Source organism: Macrobrachium nipponense, chromosome 9 (genome assembly GCF_015104395.2).
Source record: "Macrobrachium nipponense isolate FS-2020 chromosome 9, ASM1510439v2, whole genome shotgun sequence".
NCBI classification, from domain to species: Eukaryota; Metazoa; Arthropoda; class Malacostraca; order Decapoda; family Palaemonidae; genus Macrobrachium; species Macrobrachium nipponense.
This window is the reverse complement of record NC_061110.1, coordinates 91,577,768-91,594,762: the sequence shown is the minus strand read 5'-3', so window position 1 is coordinate 91,594,762 and position 16,995 is coordinate 91,577,768. Positions and strand designations below refer to the sequence as shown.

Sequence of the window (16,995 nt, the reverse complement as noted above, 5' to 3'; positions counted from 1 at the left end):
AAGTAGTATGTAATTCATACTTCCCTATCAGCTTCTTCTTTTTTTAAGTTTGATTGTTTAATTAGCATTCATCCGTTATTGTAGGTGAATTGTTACATTTGAGGCTAATGTTTTGAAATGACCATTAGGAATCTATAGAAGTAACAAATTGATTTTAATGGAGAAAACTCAAAGAGTGCAGAAAGGATGGCTCATGATAGCTGATTGTACCATAGAAGAGAGGTTTGAAAATCAGTAGTACATGCAAAATCTGTCAGGCACTTGGACACTAGGTAAACTCTTATAGTACTTTAAACCTAATGATTATATCCTTAACTGTTGTGTCCAGATGCTTTTGAGTTCTACATCTTCCACTATGCTCACTTTTTGGTGAATGGGAGCAATCACAGATGGTCACTATCTTGGTCAACCTCTGGTGATGCCATTTATCCTAGCCTGCTTGAAGATTATCTTCGGACATTTCTTCTGCCATGTGATGGATCAGTTTCCCCCTGGCCCACCAAGTCCTCCTGTGTCACCCCGGGGGGTGCTATCTCCTATGAACTCCAGGTATGATGGTTATTTGTGTTCTTATGTTATTAGTACAATGTTAAAGAGCTATTGATGGGCATTTTAAGCATTGACACACACATCAAGTTAGATTTCTCAACAGGCTGAAGGTACTGCTTTTGTAAGTGTTTAATAGTCTTGTAATGTGGTGGGCTGTTTTAAATGAAAAGTTTCTGAATGTTGTCATTTTTTCAGGGGAGCTGGTGTTGGCAGTAATAACTTGTACCTGACCTCTTTTGGATCTCCAATTGGATGGCGCCCGACCCGCACCACAGTCAACCCTGGGTTTCAGGCTACAGAGCGAACTGGCCCTCTCTCATCACACACTACAGGGTGCGCACAACCAGCATCCGCAACTAAACATTTGGAGCCAGTCAGGTAAGGCTTGGTTGTTTATTGAACCACAAAATTTTCTGCTTTTCACGTTACTTAAAGTCCTTTAAAATACCTTTTGATGCCTACCTGTAAGCTTTTTACCAGCTTACTTTTCATCCGTTCTCTTGTATCCAGGCTAACCTCACCCAAGTCATGATGAGAATGTTCTAAACAAAAGAGAGCTTGTGAATACAAAATAGAATTGCAGTTTAAGGCATGTAAATATGGAAAAGAATTCAATCAGCAGAATGCTACAAAATATACAATGCTGCAATATATTAGAATGCACCATACCTCTAGAGAGATTGGACTTTATGTGGTAACCAAAGAATATACCAGTACAGTATCATATTCTGTTGCATGTACACAAATATATATAATAGAATAGCAGCAAAAGTATACCTAAGATTTACATTCCATTTTTGTACATGCAACTTCCCCGGCAGATATATACTTAGCTTATGTCTCTGACGTCCGACAGAAATTCGAATTTCGCGGCACACGCTGCAGGTAGGTCAGGTGATCTACCCCCTGCCGCTGGTGGCAGGAATAGGAACCATTCCCGTTCTAGAACCAGATTTTTCTCTGTCGCGGTAGTGTCAACATATGTTGTTGCTACCTCCTGAGACGTTGATTTTCGTTTTTCATCGCCATCGATCTTCTCGGGCTGTCTTTTGCAGGGAAGTACTGGGTCTTTGTTCGGCATACGCTTTTATTAAAACTTTTTAATGAATTTGGCTTCGAAAATTTTGAAGAATATATGACGTGTAACTACCGAAATTTTCGGTAGACACTCACATAGTTTGCAAGAAAGGGGAAATAAATAATTATTTATTCATTAATACGCTGTAATAAAGTGTTAGAATTGATTGAGGAAATATACTGACTTCCTACTTTACTTTGGGAGTCAGTAAAGCATGTAACTAGATACGTTTTCTTTTAAAAGTTTTTGGAAACTCGTACTAACGAGCAATTAGAGTATTAACAGTACTAGTAGTGTTTGCATCCTCATCACCTTCTTACTTCGCAGAAACTTCAAATTCATAATTGCAATTTGAAGACAAGGATTGTGGCTCAAAATGCAAGCTATTGAAAGGTAAGAAGTGATTGCTAGTGTTCCCATTGCAGTGGAGGGTGCGTCTGATCGGCTCTGTCTCGCTCCCAGGCCTAGTCCTCTTCAAGCTCCCAAGCCCAGGGGAGAAGGAATGTCGAAAGCCGTAAGGAGGTTTCAGAAGAATCCCCACCGGTCAGGCGTCCCCTCGCAGGTTCTGTAGAGCGTCCCAGACTGCCAAGGATAGCCGTTGAAAGGGCATCCTTAAAAACAAAAAAGTGCGTCTCTTCATCTTACATCCGAAAAGACGAAGAATGTATATGTTTTGATGATCTAGCGCGTTCTCTGAAAACTAAGAGAACACTGAGCAAGAGCCAGCCAGGAACTTAGGAAGCCGCGTTCCAGCAAGCCAGCGTGAGCCACGTTCCAACAGCCAGCAGCGAGCCGCGTTCCAGAAAACAGACTAGCGCGAGCCGCGTGCCTACAACCAAACGCGAGCCGCGTTCTAGCAACTGAGCGCGAGCCGCGTTCTAGCAACTGAGCGCGAGCCGCGTTCTAGAAAATTTTTCTTGGCGCAAGGCGCCTTCAAAGAGACGAAGCGCCAGCCTGGCGCAAATTGCGCCAGAAAAACAGACGGCTAGAGCAAGGAGCCTTATAGTACAGTGGCAATCAGAACGATCCTTCCATTGAACGTTTCCGGGCAAGAGGCTCTTTCTAAAAGGGGTCTAGTAGGCGCTCGGAACTATCAGGGCGCACGGGACCTTCCACGCAAGCGAACGTTCCAGGGGCGAGTCTCCTTCTAGCGTGCGGAACTATCCGGCGCTAGGCGCAAGGAGCCAGGCACCAGAATATTCCAAATCTTCTTATAGAGAGAGGTCAGTCGCGAGGCTCCTCTTTGAGTTTTTAACTTGAGCAACGCCGTCGCGTTTTGTCAGAAGGATTCTGATACTAAGAGAAGCCATTTTTTTCATTATTCAGAAGACTCCTGTGTTTGGCAGTTCCTCTCAATGCAGACTCTCTCCTTCATTCATGCTCCTTCCACCCTCGTTATGAAGAGGCAAGAGCTTTGGGAGTTTTTTCTTATAAGAATCTCATCGACGTTTGGGTATGATGGCGGATAGGAAATATCTACTTCCTTCCGTAAACCCTACAGATGAACAGGAATTCTGTCTCTTCCGCGATTTATGAGGAAATCACGAAGATTTAAAGAGTTCCTGGATTAACTTCCTTCCTTAAGGAGATATATATACCCTTTCTATCATTCTATTAACGAAAAGAAACGAAGACAGTAAAAATTTTCCTTTCTCTATCTGCCTCGGCAGGGAAAGAAGGTAGTAGAGTATCTGCTGTATGAGAATACGATACGGCAAATCACACCATACCGTAGTTACTTCTTTGCAGAGCACTCAATTACCAGTATCCTTCCAGGAATTCCTAGGAAGGACTATGCTTAAGGGATTGTTAAGACAACACCTACTTAGCTTCTAGATTTATCGAAGTCTTGTTTCGCTTAAATATGCATGAATAACGAACTTCCTAAGTTCGATTATAATTTTATAAGATTCCTTTATTTAATGGAGTAGCTGGCAACTCTGGAAGAGTAAGGCCAGACGGCTAACGGAGACTGCTATCGCGCCTTAGAGACCAACGTAGTAACATGTAAGTGTCGGTCACGAGTGGTTGGTTACATGTCTCTCTCCTGCGGGATGGAATAACTAACCGTGTCTCTCCCCTACAATCTCGGATTGAGGGGATAGTTAAGCAAACATAAATAAAATATTGTCTGCCTTTTGCTAGAAGCTTTCAATAAGAAAGATATTACACATTTCAATGCTGTTTACCGTAGGTAACACTATTAAAGGATTCTAACGCAGCGGAACTCTATATTATATGATGCTCTCATGCTACGAAAGCAGGGCTTATTAGAGTACATGCTTAGTGAGAAGAATGAATGTAGTAGAAGAGAATTCATTTTTAGACTACGGTAATGGTCAAGTCTTATGCACATACCGAGGTTAACTACAGAATTCCTAGTATCCTTACAAGGTTTCCTAGATTAATGCTGTTTACCACAATGTGACAGTATTATAAAGGATTCTAATACGGCAGAGCACGATATAATATACAGTAAGTCCTCGGGTTACGCTGGTCTCGACTTACGATGTTTCGTGGTTACGAAACGCGCCCCCAAAAAATAAAAAGATAAAAAATAATATTTTGCGTCGTTCCGTCTTACGCGGTTTAGCGTCGTAAGCAACGTAAACAAACGCGAACTAGTTCCAGGCGCACGGCGGAAGAATACGCTTTGTGGGGGAGAGGACGGCGTCGCTTCGCTACGCTCAGTCCTCGCCATACGCCATTTTGGTTGTTTACACTGCCTCTCTCTCCCTCGTGTTGTATCGTTTTTGTAACTTTTTGCTCTTTGTTATGGCTCCCAAGCGCAAGGCGGACTCTTCTGATGGTAGTGCATCGAAGAAAAGAAAGGCCATCACCATGGAAATTAAAGTGGACATTATAAAGCGATCCGAGAAGGGAGAAACGCCAACAAACATTGGCCGCGTCGCTTGGCCTTAGCCGTCGACCGTTGCTACCATTTATCAAAGATAAAGAGCGCATCGTTGAACATGTGAAAGGATCTGCTCCTATGAAAGCGACAGTGATAACTAAGCAGCGTAGTGGTCTAATAATTGAAATGGAAAGGTTATTGGTGCTTTGGTTGGAAGACCAAAATCAACGGCGTATCCCAGTCAGCCTTATGGTGATTCAGGAGAAGGCGAAAAGATTGTTTGAAGCGTTGAAAAAAGAAAAGGGGGAGGGAAGTGAAAGTGAAGAGTTTGTGGCTAGTAGGGGTTGGTTTATGCGATTTAAGGCTCGGGCCAATTACCATAACCTTAAATTGCAAGTGAAGCTGCTAGTGGGGATGAGAAAGCAGCGAGTGAATTTCCTAAAGCGTTGTCTGAGATAATTAAGGAGGGGGTTATTCCTGCTCAGCAAGTGTTTAACGTAGACGAGACAGGTTTGTTTTGGAAGCGTATGCCTAACCGCACTTACATCGCCAAGGAGGAGAAGTCAGCACCCGGTCATAAAGCCAGCAAGGAGAGGCTAACTTTACTTCTTGGGGGTAATGCACCGCAGCTTCCTCTCCAGTGTGCAAGCCAATCAAACTAATAAAGGTAAGGAATTGTTCTCTCGTTATTGATAGGTATTTACATTAAATCATGTGGTATTTTTCAATGTTCCGACTTACGCTGAAATTCGTGTTACGATGCATCGTAAGAACGGATCAACGTCGTAACTCGAGGACCCCCTGTAATTCTCTCATCCTTTCGAGAAACGCACACACCTTTTAGAATCGGATATTTGCTCAAGAGAAGATGGGTGAGTCGGATGGGAAACATTCTCTTAGTGGCAGAAGTTGTTTCCCTGAATGGACTATACTACGTATATAAAGTTTTTTTCCTACTAAGAACGGAATTAACACGTGAAGGATGTCGGGTACCATAAGGGCACAGATGTTCTGGCACATACCTTAAAAAAAGAACTAGAAGGAAGCGCCAGCCTGGCGCAAAGCGTCAGAAGCGCCAGCCTGGCGCAAATTGGGCCAGAAGCGCCAGCCTGGCGCAATGCGCCAGAAGCACCATCCAAGATATTTTCTCGTTTTAGCGAGTTATTAACCTAAGAGTCCAGTAGTGGTTGGTTTGGTGTTTGCTTCTCACCTCGGTGGTCGCGGGTTCGTTTCTCGGCCATTCCATTGAGGAGTGGAGAGATGTGGATTTCTGGTGATAGAAAGTTCACTCTCGACGTGGTTCGGAAGTCACGTAAAAACACCATCACAAACAAACAACAACCAGTAGCCTCTCGGAGGCTCGGTAACGGCAAGATTCGTTCCTGATTTCGTTACCCATTTAATCGGAAAGGGGTCGCTTACAAGGAATGATGAAATGATTTATTTTAATCACTTAGGCCAATTCCACGACTCTCTCATATCGCAAAGAGCATCGAGAATCTCTTTTTCGCCCCTGTTCGCGTTAACAAAAGAGAACCTATTTGGGAACAGACACGGAACGTAACGATCCTTAAAGTTCGATGCAAGATTTGCATGTCCGTGAGAACCTTCTCGATCGAGATAATAACTGTTAACGTATGTCTAACATTTATTGAAAAGAGTTTTGAGAACCTGCGGAAAGTCTTCTTCATAGATCTCTTCGCAAGGTAGAAGACGAACAGGCTTCCTATATGACTGCTTCCTTTTCCTCGAACCAAAAAGAGAGGTAGCAATATACGACATCTTTAATTTAAAGAAGGGGAATAAACTTAGTCTTTTTTCCCCTAGTTATAAATTCTTAACAGATATTAAGATAAATGGGCGTCAAAGGAAGAGAGGATGAATGCCTCATTTTGGCTTTAGAGAAGTTGGATTCACAGAAGTCATGTTCTTCTCACAGCATGTTTCGTAAGGCTTTTCCAAGAGTATCTGGATATTCTATCAGAATCTATTATAAATAGACCTGAAAAACCTCTCCACTCTGAGTCTTTCCGCGTGCAGACTGACCAGAAGTGGACATGAATGAGAGGATTTTTCAAGGTAAATGACAATAGTCATGGCTAAGACATAGAATTGCTGCAGATTGTGCTAGATGGAATGAGGAAACTGTCCTCTTCCGATACCTCTGTGAACCACATAGCGAGGTTTCTTTCTTCACTTTCAGAGGGAAGAATCACCTAGGTAATAATATCTGCTATCAAAGACGCAGTAAAAGGCTATATTCTGTCTCTACAAGGGGAATTAGAGATAACAGAAGATTAAGATCTTCGGGATCTTATACGATACCGCAATACGACAAAGAGTAGGATATCATGTACTTCGAATGGGATCTTTTTGTGGCCACAGATTCCGTGTTCCGACAAAATGGAACTGCTCCTCATCAAACTTCTTTGAGAAAGTTTATGAAGAATTCTTTGTTCTCTTAGCCCTAAACGACCAAGAAGACAAGTGAATTTTTTGTGCATTGGAATCTCGCATCAGATTCAATGGAGACTCGGCAATGGGTTCTTGCCAGCATAGTATGTCTGGCAGAAGAACTAAAAACCCTCTATTCCTGACGCAACGCTTTCAGATAGAAGTTTCGTTGCCCAGGCAGGGTACTTACTTTTTCATCTACAGAAGAAGAGATGGTTTAAACGTTTGCCTACAGAGTCTTCGGGGTGCGATGAGGGCTCGAAATGCTTCCCAGAAGGTATTCAGAAGGACAATAAGAGCTAGAAATCAGGGTTCCAGCCCAATTTCAGCTCGAGTCTCCTTCGACTTCCAGGCTCCTTCCCTTCCTTCGGGCAGGATAGGGAAGATTCTGCAACGAGGAACCTCATCATGTAAGAAGGGATCTCGTTTAGCAAAGGAAGTATTCACGAAGGATCCTCCTCGGAGGAAGACTCTTCTCTCTCGTATTGTTAGATATCCTGTCGTCTACTGGATGTAGCTGACTACAATCACCTCCCCTTGCCAGGGGCCAAAAGATCAACAAAGGGGGAAGAATTTTCTTCTACCCTTCTCCATCTCCTGATAGACTAGGTGGTTATTCAGGACTCTCGGACAAAGTAGCGCAGCCAGGCGCCAAAATGCCAGAGGCGGACAGTTCCAAGGAACTCTGTCATGGTCGGATACTGAGAAGGAGCGGGCCTCCAACCTGCGCAAATGCGCCAGAAGGCGAACAAATCGGACAGATATAAGAGTGTCCCGATTGTGGACATCGCCAGACAGCCTAGAAACTTTTCTTCCCAAAAGCTCGGAAGCTCCAGGGCAGTGTGGAGGAGCCAAGCCAGGGCGGGCGAGGCGCCAGCCAGGCGCGAGGCGCCAGCCAGGCTCTAGGAGCCAGCCAGGCTCTAGAAGCCTGCCAGGCTCCTTTTAAGGCTAGGCTCCAGTCAGGATTGAGGATCCATCCAGGCGCAAAGGCTCCTTCCAAGTAAAGAGAAACTAAAGCTCTGTCATGTAAGAGGGCTAGTCCCCATTGAATATGATACAGGTAAGGCTCTGCCATGTAAGTGGGTCAGCCCCCATTGGCACGATCCGAGAAGGCTCTGTCGTGTAAGCGGGCTAGCCCCCATTGACATGATCCGAGAAGGCTCTGTCGTGTAAGCGGGCTAGCCCCCATTGACATGATCCAGAAGGGTTTGTCAGTCATAGGTCCCTACCTCGCTGAAACTCTTGAGGCATGCAGACTCATAGACAGTAATCATGAAGTCTTCTGCCAAGCTCCAGGCGCAAGGCGCCAGCCAGACGCAAGGCTCCAGCCAGGCGCGAGGCGCTAGCCAGGAGGGAGGAGCCCAATCAGGCGCCAGCCAGGCGCGAGGCGCCATCCAGGCGCGAGGCTCCAGCCAGGCTCTAGGCGCCATTCAGGTGCAAGGCTCCAGCCAGGCGCGAGGCGCTAGGCGCCTGCCAGGCACGAAGCGCTAGCCAGGCTCCAGGCTTCACCCAAGAAGAGATCTATATCAAAGAATTGCCCATGGCCTTCTTTGAGACAATGTGATCTCCTAAGCACTTGACAAGTGCATTGATGATTCCTTCAAACAGCTGAGAATTAAAAGCGCATGAAGTGCGAGTTTTCCTGAATTCTTGTTCTTTCCTTAACAATATGTCATAAGGACTATTAGCTGTCACATACGGGAGATGCAACTCTGTGTTGACTTCCCATATCCGAAGGATGTCCAAGATAACCTACGAGAGATCCTTCTCTCTTGGTTGATACGTGTCTGCAGATACATTGCTGGGATAGGGAGACCGATACTGATCCTTAACTAGTGAGTTAAATTTTATTTAACGTCGTGTTTTTTCTTTGGGTTGTTTGAAAGGAGTTTTGGGAATAACTCTTTTCAACTTAAGCACTAACCCTCGTGTTAGGATCAGGTGATCGGATCGGTGTTGTGCTCCTTAATTATGCCACTAGGCATAGGCATATTGTCATGTAAGAGGCTCTGTCGAGTAAATGGATAAGACCCCATCGACAGACCCACAAGAAAACTCTTAGCCATAGGTCACATCCTCGCTGAGATCTTGAGGGCGAAGACAGATTCCTAGGCATTAGCCATGGAATCTTCCGCCTGAACAAGTAGGAACCAAGGTTTTATTTTTTTTATTACCTACAACGTATGTTGTTTACCTGTCTATTCAGTAAATAGTTGCTCTTACCCACCACCAAGGGTGTCAATCAGCTAAGTATATATCTGCCGGGGAAGTTGCATGTACAAAAATGATATTGTTAGAATACAATAAAGTTTTGTACATACTTACCCGGCAGATATATACGATGAATGGCCCACCCAGCCTCCCCTCAGGAGACAGGTGGAAGAGAAAATCTGGTTCTAGAACGGGAATGGTTCCTATTCCTGCCACCCATGCGGCAGGGGGTAGATCACCTGACCTACCTGCAGCGTGTGCCGCGAAATTCGAATTTCTGTCGGACGTCAGAGACATAAGCTAAGTATATATCTGCCAGGTAAGTATGTACAAAACTTTATTGTATTCTAACAATATCATTTTTATTTTGAATGTGATGTTTCATTCATAATTTGTTGTTAAAGGTTTTTGAGAGATAGATACCAAGAGCATGGCTTTCTAGAGAGAGAGAGGTGGTTACTTTTCATGGAGAAAAGGAACTGTAGGTGTTAGACAACAATGTCACACCTATAGGTTGCATTTTGTTATTTAATTTAGATTGCAGTTCATGTAGAGATTTACATTGGATCCTGATTTGATTATTAGTTTTCATTTGTTCCTCATGAGCCTCTTCAAGTGTCTTAATGCAGAGTAACAGAGGTCATCACCATGGCTGGTTTCATAAACCTATCTTGGTGTTTCGTTTTTCATTTAAGAAGTTGTGAACTGTTAAGGAATGAGATTGTCATAACGGTTTCAGGCTGTGATTCAAGTCTTCGTAGAGATGTGGGTCAATCAGTGCCTGCCCGTGACAAGGTCTCCAGGGAGGTCCCCGTCTTCCGCGGCACCTCCTCCTCATGCTGGCCAGGTTAGTAACCACCCTTTCATTTCTGTTCATGTATTGCATGTTCGATTTATGAAATGTTACTGAAATCAGTTTTGCATAATGTGATTTATAAAGTGTTTGGATATCATATACTTTTTATTAATCAAGGTTCTAAATCCATTTACATGTGGAAATGTATCAAGCATGTTTTTTTGTGAAAGTTTCTTTCTGCAGTAAGTAGCATATTGTTACATTTGCTCATTCCTTCAGTGTTTTATGTTGTCTCTCGTTTGAATTTTGTTAGATTTGAGAGTGAGTGGTTATTTTTTGCTGTAAAGTTTGCTAGCAAAATTCCCCCACTGACTTCTTTTGCCAGCTTCAAGTGATATTTTTTAAAAGGTTGAGAGGTTTTTGTTACCATTGGACTTATGAAATTTCAGTTCCAGATGGAGCAATGATGACTCTGAGCAACCTGAAAGTATTGATGTACATTACTATATGTATTTGTACCATATGTATTGGAAATTTTCTAGATATCAGCATATTATAACTGTTAATTTATTTCTGTTTTCAGTTTTTTCACAGATTAGTGTGTTATTATGTTTAAGTTTAATTCATTCATTTGAAACCTTGTTACACGTTAAGATATTGTGTTTTTGGCATATTGTTATTTTAGTTAACAAAATTATTTCATACAAATATTTTTGTACATGAACTTCCCTGCCAGATATATACTTAGCTATAGTCCTCCGACGTTCCGACAGAATTTCAAATCTCGCGGCACACGCGACAGGTAGGTCAGGTGGTCTAACCTTTACCCGCCGCTGGGTGGCGGGCGTATGAACCGGAATCTATCTCTCCAGCCAGATTTTTTTCTGTCGCTGAAGCGATAACAACTGTTGTCGTTTCTTCCGATATATTCTTCATTTCTCGCTTGCCTGGAGATTGATTTGACATTTTGGTGACGTATTCGCTCTATGTTGGCTTGGCATACGCTGATTGTGGACACCGTTATTGACTTTGCGCTGGATTTTCCTGTAGAATGTCTGATTTTGATTCTGTTTCCAAAACTCCGGTTTTTGTTAGAGTATGTGTGACCGATGGATGTAAGGTGAGGTTACCGAAAGCTGCGGTGGACCCTCACACTTTCTGTGTTAAATGTAGGGGGAATGAATGTTCGTTTTTTTAGTAACCCGTGTCAAGAGTGTGAGGTTTTGAACGAAGATGAATATAAGGCTCTTTCTTCTTATATTAGGAACTTGAAAGGGATAGGTACGTAAAGCTTCTTCAAGGAGCTCGAGCAGGTCGAGAATGATGAGAATGAAACTAACATTAATGTATGTTTTTAGAACCTTCCTCCCAGGTCTCAGCTCCTGCTCCCCGCACCGAAGCCGTAGATTCGTCTTCGGAGGCGGCGGCCTCAAAAGCTTCCTTGTGTTCTAAGGAAGACAAGAATCTTCGTACTGAGCAAGGTAAGAGTGTCAGTGATGATAAGTGCAGTGTACCCAGTGATGTGGCTCCTTAGTGCCTCCAGGCCTAGACCTCTTCCAGACTCCCGCCAGTTCCAGTGGAGGAGGAAAGTCGAAAGCCGCAGGAGGGCTAGGGAGAGCCCCCACCGGTCAGGCGTCCCCTCGGCAGATCCTGAAGTTCGCTCCCAGGCTGCCTTGGATCGTAAGAAGAAGAATATTCTTCGCCAGTGTTTTTCGTCATCCTCTTCTCCTTCGCCGAAGCGTGGGTGGAGCTCTAAGGAGGCGTCACGCCCGTTGAAGAGGGCTGCGGAGGCTCCCCTTCAGTAACGTTTAAGCGTCCAGCCCAGAAGACTTTTCTGATGTAGCTTCCTTGCAAGCAAAGAAGCCTAGGAGATACCGGTGATCGCCCTCCTTCTCCCGCGCCTCGCGCTGAGCTTGCTTCGGAAGAAGATCCTGGGGACTCTCCTTCTCGAGTACTAGCGGGCCTACAAGCTCAGATCACAGCCTTGGCGGACTCCTTGGCATCGAGATCGCGTAGAAGGAAGGATTTGTCTCTCCCAGATCAAGAGATCGAGGCGCGTTTCGTCGGAAGAGCGCTCTCCTTGTAATCGGCGTTCTCCTTCTTTGAGGATTCTTCTACTCATCGTAACATTTCACGAGAGGAACACCACTCCCGCTCGGAGGTGTCGAGACGCCATTCGACGGATAGGCGCTCCTTGGACTATGAAGATATTTCCTCAAATCGGATTCCTGCCTCGGGTAGACGCTCAGCCCCTTCTGTTTCTCCTTCTTCTCAGAGTTTCGTGCAAGAGAGAGAGTTCGCTCAGGTCATAGAAGACTTGGTTCGTCGTCTCCGTCTCTTCTTTCTTCTCCTCGTCTTCTCAGAGAACCTAGGAATGCCCTTCTGAAAGTAGGCGCACTTCTCCTTCCGACTACTGTAGTCGGGTGGGCGTCGGATAACGTGACTGGTAGGCGCTCATCGCACGGAGTTCGCTCCTCCCCTGTAAGACATCAAGAGGTCTAGTAGGAGCCCTGCTCCTGGTAAGCGTCATTCGTTTAGTAGCTGTTCTCCTGGAGAAAGACACCTTGATCCTCGTTTGCTTCGTTCTCCTAGTAGGCGCTCTTCGTTCTCGAGACTCCCTACTCCTGATCGGTCTCCTCTTGCTAGAAGTCAAGAACGCCTCAAGCGCCCTGATTCTGTTAGGCGCTCGGAGCCTTACAGACGTTCTCCCCATTGGTAAGGACCAAGATCTCGCAGAACGCCCTGTTTCGTTTAAGCGCTCGGAGCGTAGCAGCCGCTCTCCGCTTCGTAGGCATCAAGAGCTCTAAAGCGCCTGCTCCGAAAGGCGCCCTATTTTTAGCAACGTTTCGCCGCTTGGTAGGCGCCAGGATTGGACCACTAAGCGCCCTGTGACAGATAGGCGCTCGGCGCCTAGTAAGCCGCTCTCAAACCTCACGATCGGCGACAAGGATCTTAGCAGGCGCTCTCCCTCTCGTAGTTTCCCTAGGGATAGACGTGGTCTTTCTAGAGAATGCGAGTTTAGACAAGAATTTTCGGATAAGCGTCCTTCTTTTACAACTCGTCGTTCTCCTGTACGCCTTTCTACTTTGGAATCTTCTCCTCATTCAAGACGTTTGTCTCCTTCATCGCACTGTACCCCAGCTAGGAAATCATCTAAGGATTCTCATAAGGATCCTCATCCCCGTTCTCCTCCTCAAGAAGACCAGGAAGCCTCTGAGGAAGAAACTAATACATCGAGGCAACAGTTTCTTCGTACAAGAAGCTCACAGAACTTCTCCTTCAGGAGTTCGGAGAGTCTTGAGCCCTACTGCTCCTCCTTCCTCACTCGTTGTTCTCCACAGCGAAAGCAACGAAAGGATCTTCGTGTTGTGAGAATGAAGCCGACTCTTTCTATGAAGAAAGCCGGCTCAAGAGTTTCGGTTCATGGATGCGTACTAAAGAGGAAGCGGGGAAAACAATGTTTGCCATCCCTCCGTCGAAGCTTTCAGGACGGACAGGATTTTGGTATGAGACAGGAGAACCCTTGGGACTGGGCCTTCCGTCTTCAGCTGACGCAGATTTTCGGCACTAGTTAGACGCCACTAGAAGATCAGCTTTGAATTCGGCCAGAACTACGTGGGCAATGAATGAAATGGATCACATTCTAAAAGGCATTTTTAGAGTCTTGGAAGTTTTTCAACTTTCTCGATTGGTCCCTCGGAGTCCTAGCCAACCAAAACTCAAGGACCGGACACGTTTTCTCCGGAGGATTTGAATTGTGTCTTATCCTGTATGGATAAATCGGTGAGAGATGGGGCCAGCGAAATAGCTTCACTGTTTGGAGCAGGGGTCTTGAAGAAAGATCAGTATTTTGCTCATTTTTAACAAAGTCGGTCTCACATGCTCAGAGATCGTCTTTGCTTTTTGCCCCTCTCTCTACACAGCTGTTTCCTAAACACCTGGTTCAAGACATTTCGAAGGCTCTCTCTGCCAAAGCTACGCAAGACCTTCTAGCACAGTCTGCAAGGAAGCCGCGCCCTACCTTCCAGACTAAGACAAAGAAAGCTAAGCCGACCTCTCAGGAACCCTTTCGAGGGGCATCTACCTCTAGATCCTCTTCGTTCAGAGGTCGGAAACCAAACAGAAGAGGGAGGACTTTACGAAGTCAATCAAACCTCCCAAGTAAGACTCAAGTCCTTCAGACAACTGTAGGCGCCAGGCTTTTACAGTTTGCAGAAGTCTGGGCCCAGAAAGACGCAGATGCCTGGACCTGTCAATTTGAGGAAGGGCTATCTAATCCCGTTCTCTTCGAGGCCTCCCTTGACGAATACCCCGAGGGAGTTGACGGCCAGATACAGGGACCCCATCATGAATCAAGCCCTCCGACTAGCGGTAGATCAGATGCTGGAAAAGGAGGCGATCGAACTAGTGGCAGATCATCTTTCGGCAGGCTTTTACAACCGCCTGTTCCTAGTTCCGAAATCCTCAGGGGGATGGAGACCGTGTGGTTGGATGTAAGCGCCCTGAACTTCTTCGTCGAAAAGAAGAAGCCAGAAGTTCACGATGGAGACCACTGCCTCGGTGTTAGCAGCACATCCGTCCAGGGGACTGGATGGTGTCCTTGGACTTACAGGACGCTTACTTCCACGTACCAATCCATCCTTCCTCGAGGAAGTTTTCTAAGATTCATGATGGGGGGAGGGAAGAATCTTCCAATTCAGGGCCCGTGTTTTGGCCTCTCCACGGCCCCCCAAGTCTTTACGGCCATCATGAGGAATGTGGCACAATGGCTTCACCTGGAAGGGGTGAGGATTTCGCTCTATCTCGACGATTGGCTTATAAGGGCCAATTCCAGAGATCGTTTGTCTGAAGGACTTGAAGAAAACCCTGGATTTGACTTATTCCTTAGGCTTCTGGTCAATCTGCAGAAGTCAAGTCTGATTCCGCTCAAGAGTGCGTTTATCTGGGGATCCAGATGAACTCTCTGAGTTTTCGGGCTTTTCCGTCACAGGAGAGGATAGCCCGGGGACTCGAAAAAGTAACAACCTTCTTAGGGAAAGAAGTATGCACAGTGAGGGAGTGGATGAGTCTGCTGGGGACGCTCTCCTCACTGGAGCAATTTGTTTCCCTAGGAAGGTTGCACCTGAGACCGCTCCAATTCTTTCTTTTTCATCGGAATTGGAGTCGTCCTTCTCAGGATTTGAAGTTCTCCCTGTCAATTACTCTTCAAATCAAGAAGGAGTTAGCATGGTGGGCGGATCCCGACAAGTTCTCGCAGGGACTGCCTCTTCAATCCCAGAAACCCAGCCTGGTGTTGTTCTCCGATGCGTCGGAAACAGGTTGGGGGGCGACTCTGGGAACCAAGGAGGTGTCAGGAACCTGGATGGGGGACCAGTCTTCCTGGCACATCAACAGGAAAGAACTAATAGCCGTGTGGCTTGCTCTGAAGGAGTTCGAGTCAGATGTGACAGGAGCAGTTGTGCAAATAAACTCGGACAACACCACGGCTCCTGGAACACATCAGGAAACTAGGGGGGGACGCAGCTCATTCTCTCTGTACGAAAACAGCAAGAGCCTTCTCTCTGTACGAAACAGCAAGAGATCTTCTTCTGTGGACAGAAGAAAGGGGATAAACTTCTCACCAGATTCGTACAGGGAGAAAGGAATGTACAGGGCATATCTCCTCAGCAGGAAAGATCAGGTCCTTCCCACAGAGTGGACTCTGCACCAAGATGTTTGCCAGAGCCTTTGGAAGTTGTGGGGCAGGCCTCTCTTAGACCTGTTTGCAACTTCAAAGAACAAAAGACTGGATCTGTATTGCTCTCCCATCTCGGATCCAGGAGCAATAGGGATAGACGCTCTCCTACTCGATTGGAAAGGACTCGATGTATACGCGTTTCCCCCCTTCAAGATTCTGGGGTTGACTTTAAAGTTCGCAGAGTCAGATTCCGCGAGGATGACTTTGATAGCTCCCTTTGGCCAGCACAAGATTGGTTCACAGAGGTGCTGGAATGGCTAGTGGATTTTCCAAGATCGCTTCCTCTAAGGAGCGATCTACTCAGACAGCCCCACTTCGACAGGTTTTTTGGACCACAAAAACCTCCCCGCTCTCAGTCTGACTGGCTTCAGACTGTCCAGAAACTGGTCAGAGCGAAAGGCTTTTCGTCAGCAGCGCTAAGGCAATCGCTAGAGCGAGGAGGTCTTCCACATTACAGTGTACCAATCGAAGTGGGATGTCTTCAGAAGATGGTGCAAGAGGAATAACGTTTCCTCTTCCAGTACCTCTGTGAATCAAATTGCAGACTTCTTTTTATTCTTAAGACAAGAATGTGCTAGTCGTTTCGACGATTAAAGGCTATCGTAGTATGTTGGCGAATGTCTTCAGGCACAGGGGGCCGCCTCAACTTATCGGAAGATAAGGACCTACAGGACCTTATTAGGTCGTTAATACAACGAAAATGCAGTATCCTAAGACACCTAGCTGGAATTTGGAGTAGTCCTTCAATTCCTTGGGTCCTCTAGGTTTGAACCCCCTAATTCAGCCTCATTCAGAGACCTTACCAGAAGACTCTGTTTTTGATGGCTCTAGCTTCCGCCAGAAGAGTGAGTGAGCTTCAGGCGATTGATGGTAATGTGGGTTTTAAGGAGGACTCTCTCATTTGCTCTTTCCTTCCTGGTTTTCTTGCAAAGAATGAGAACCCATCAAGTCCATGGCCCAAGAACTTCGAGATTCGTGGGTTATCTTCTTTGGTAGGAGAAGAACCCGAGAGAACTCTTTGCCCAGTGAGAATGGTGAAATACTACCTTAGAAGAAAAGAGCAACTGAAAGCCAACCGAGAGGTCTGTGGTGTTCAGTAAAAGAGCCTACTCGTCCATTGTCGAAGAACGCATTGTCCTTCTTCTTGAGAAGCCTCATCAAAGAAGCACACGGATCCTGCAGAGAAGAACATCTTAGGCTTCTTAAAGTGAAAGCACACGAAGTAAGAGCCATAGCAACTTCTCTTGCTTTCAACAAGAATATGTCCGTGCGAAATCTGATGGAGACAACATTCTGGAGATGTCAGTCAGTGTTCG

At 45.7% G+C, this 16,995-nt stretch overlaps 1 protein-coding gene across 1 annotated transcript in view; it reads left to right on the top strand.

Moving 5' to 3' along the window:
- The window catches only part of LOC135218337 (sphingomyelin phosphodiesterase 4-like), a 66,162-nt gene that overhangs the window by 14,217 nt on the left and 34,950 nt on the right, over window positions 1-16,995 (top strand). Inside the window, 5 exon segments of the mRNA XM_064254565.1 lie at window positions 329-486; window positions 488-549; window positions 745-870; window positions 872-922; window positions 9,867-9,993. Coding sequence (XP_064110635.1) covers window positions 329-486; window positions 488-549; window positions 745-870; window positions 872-922; window positions 9,867-9,993 — 524 coding nt within the window.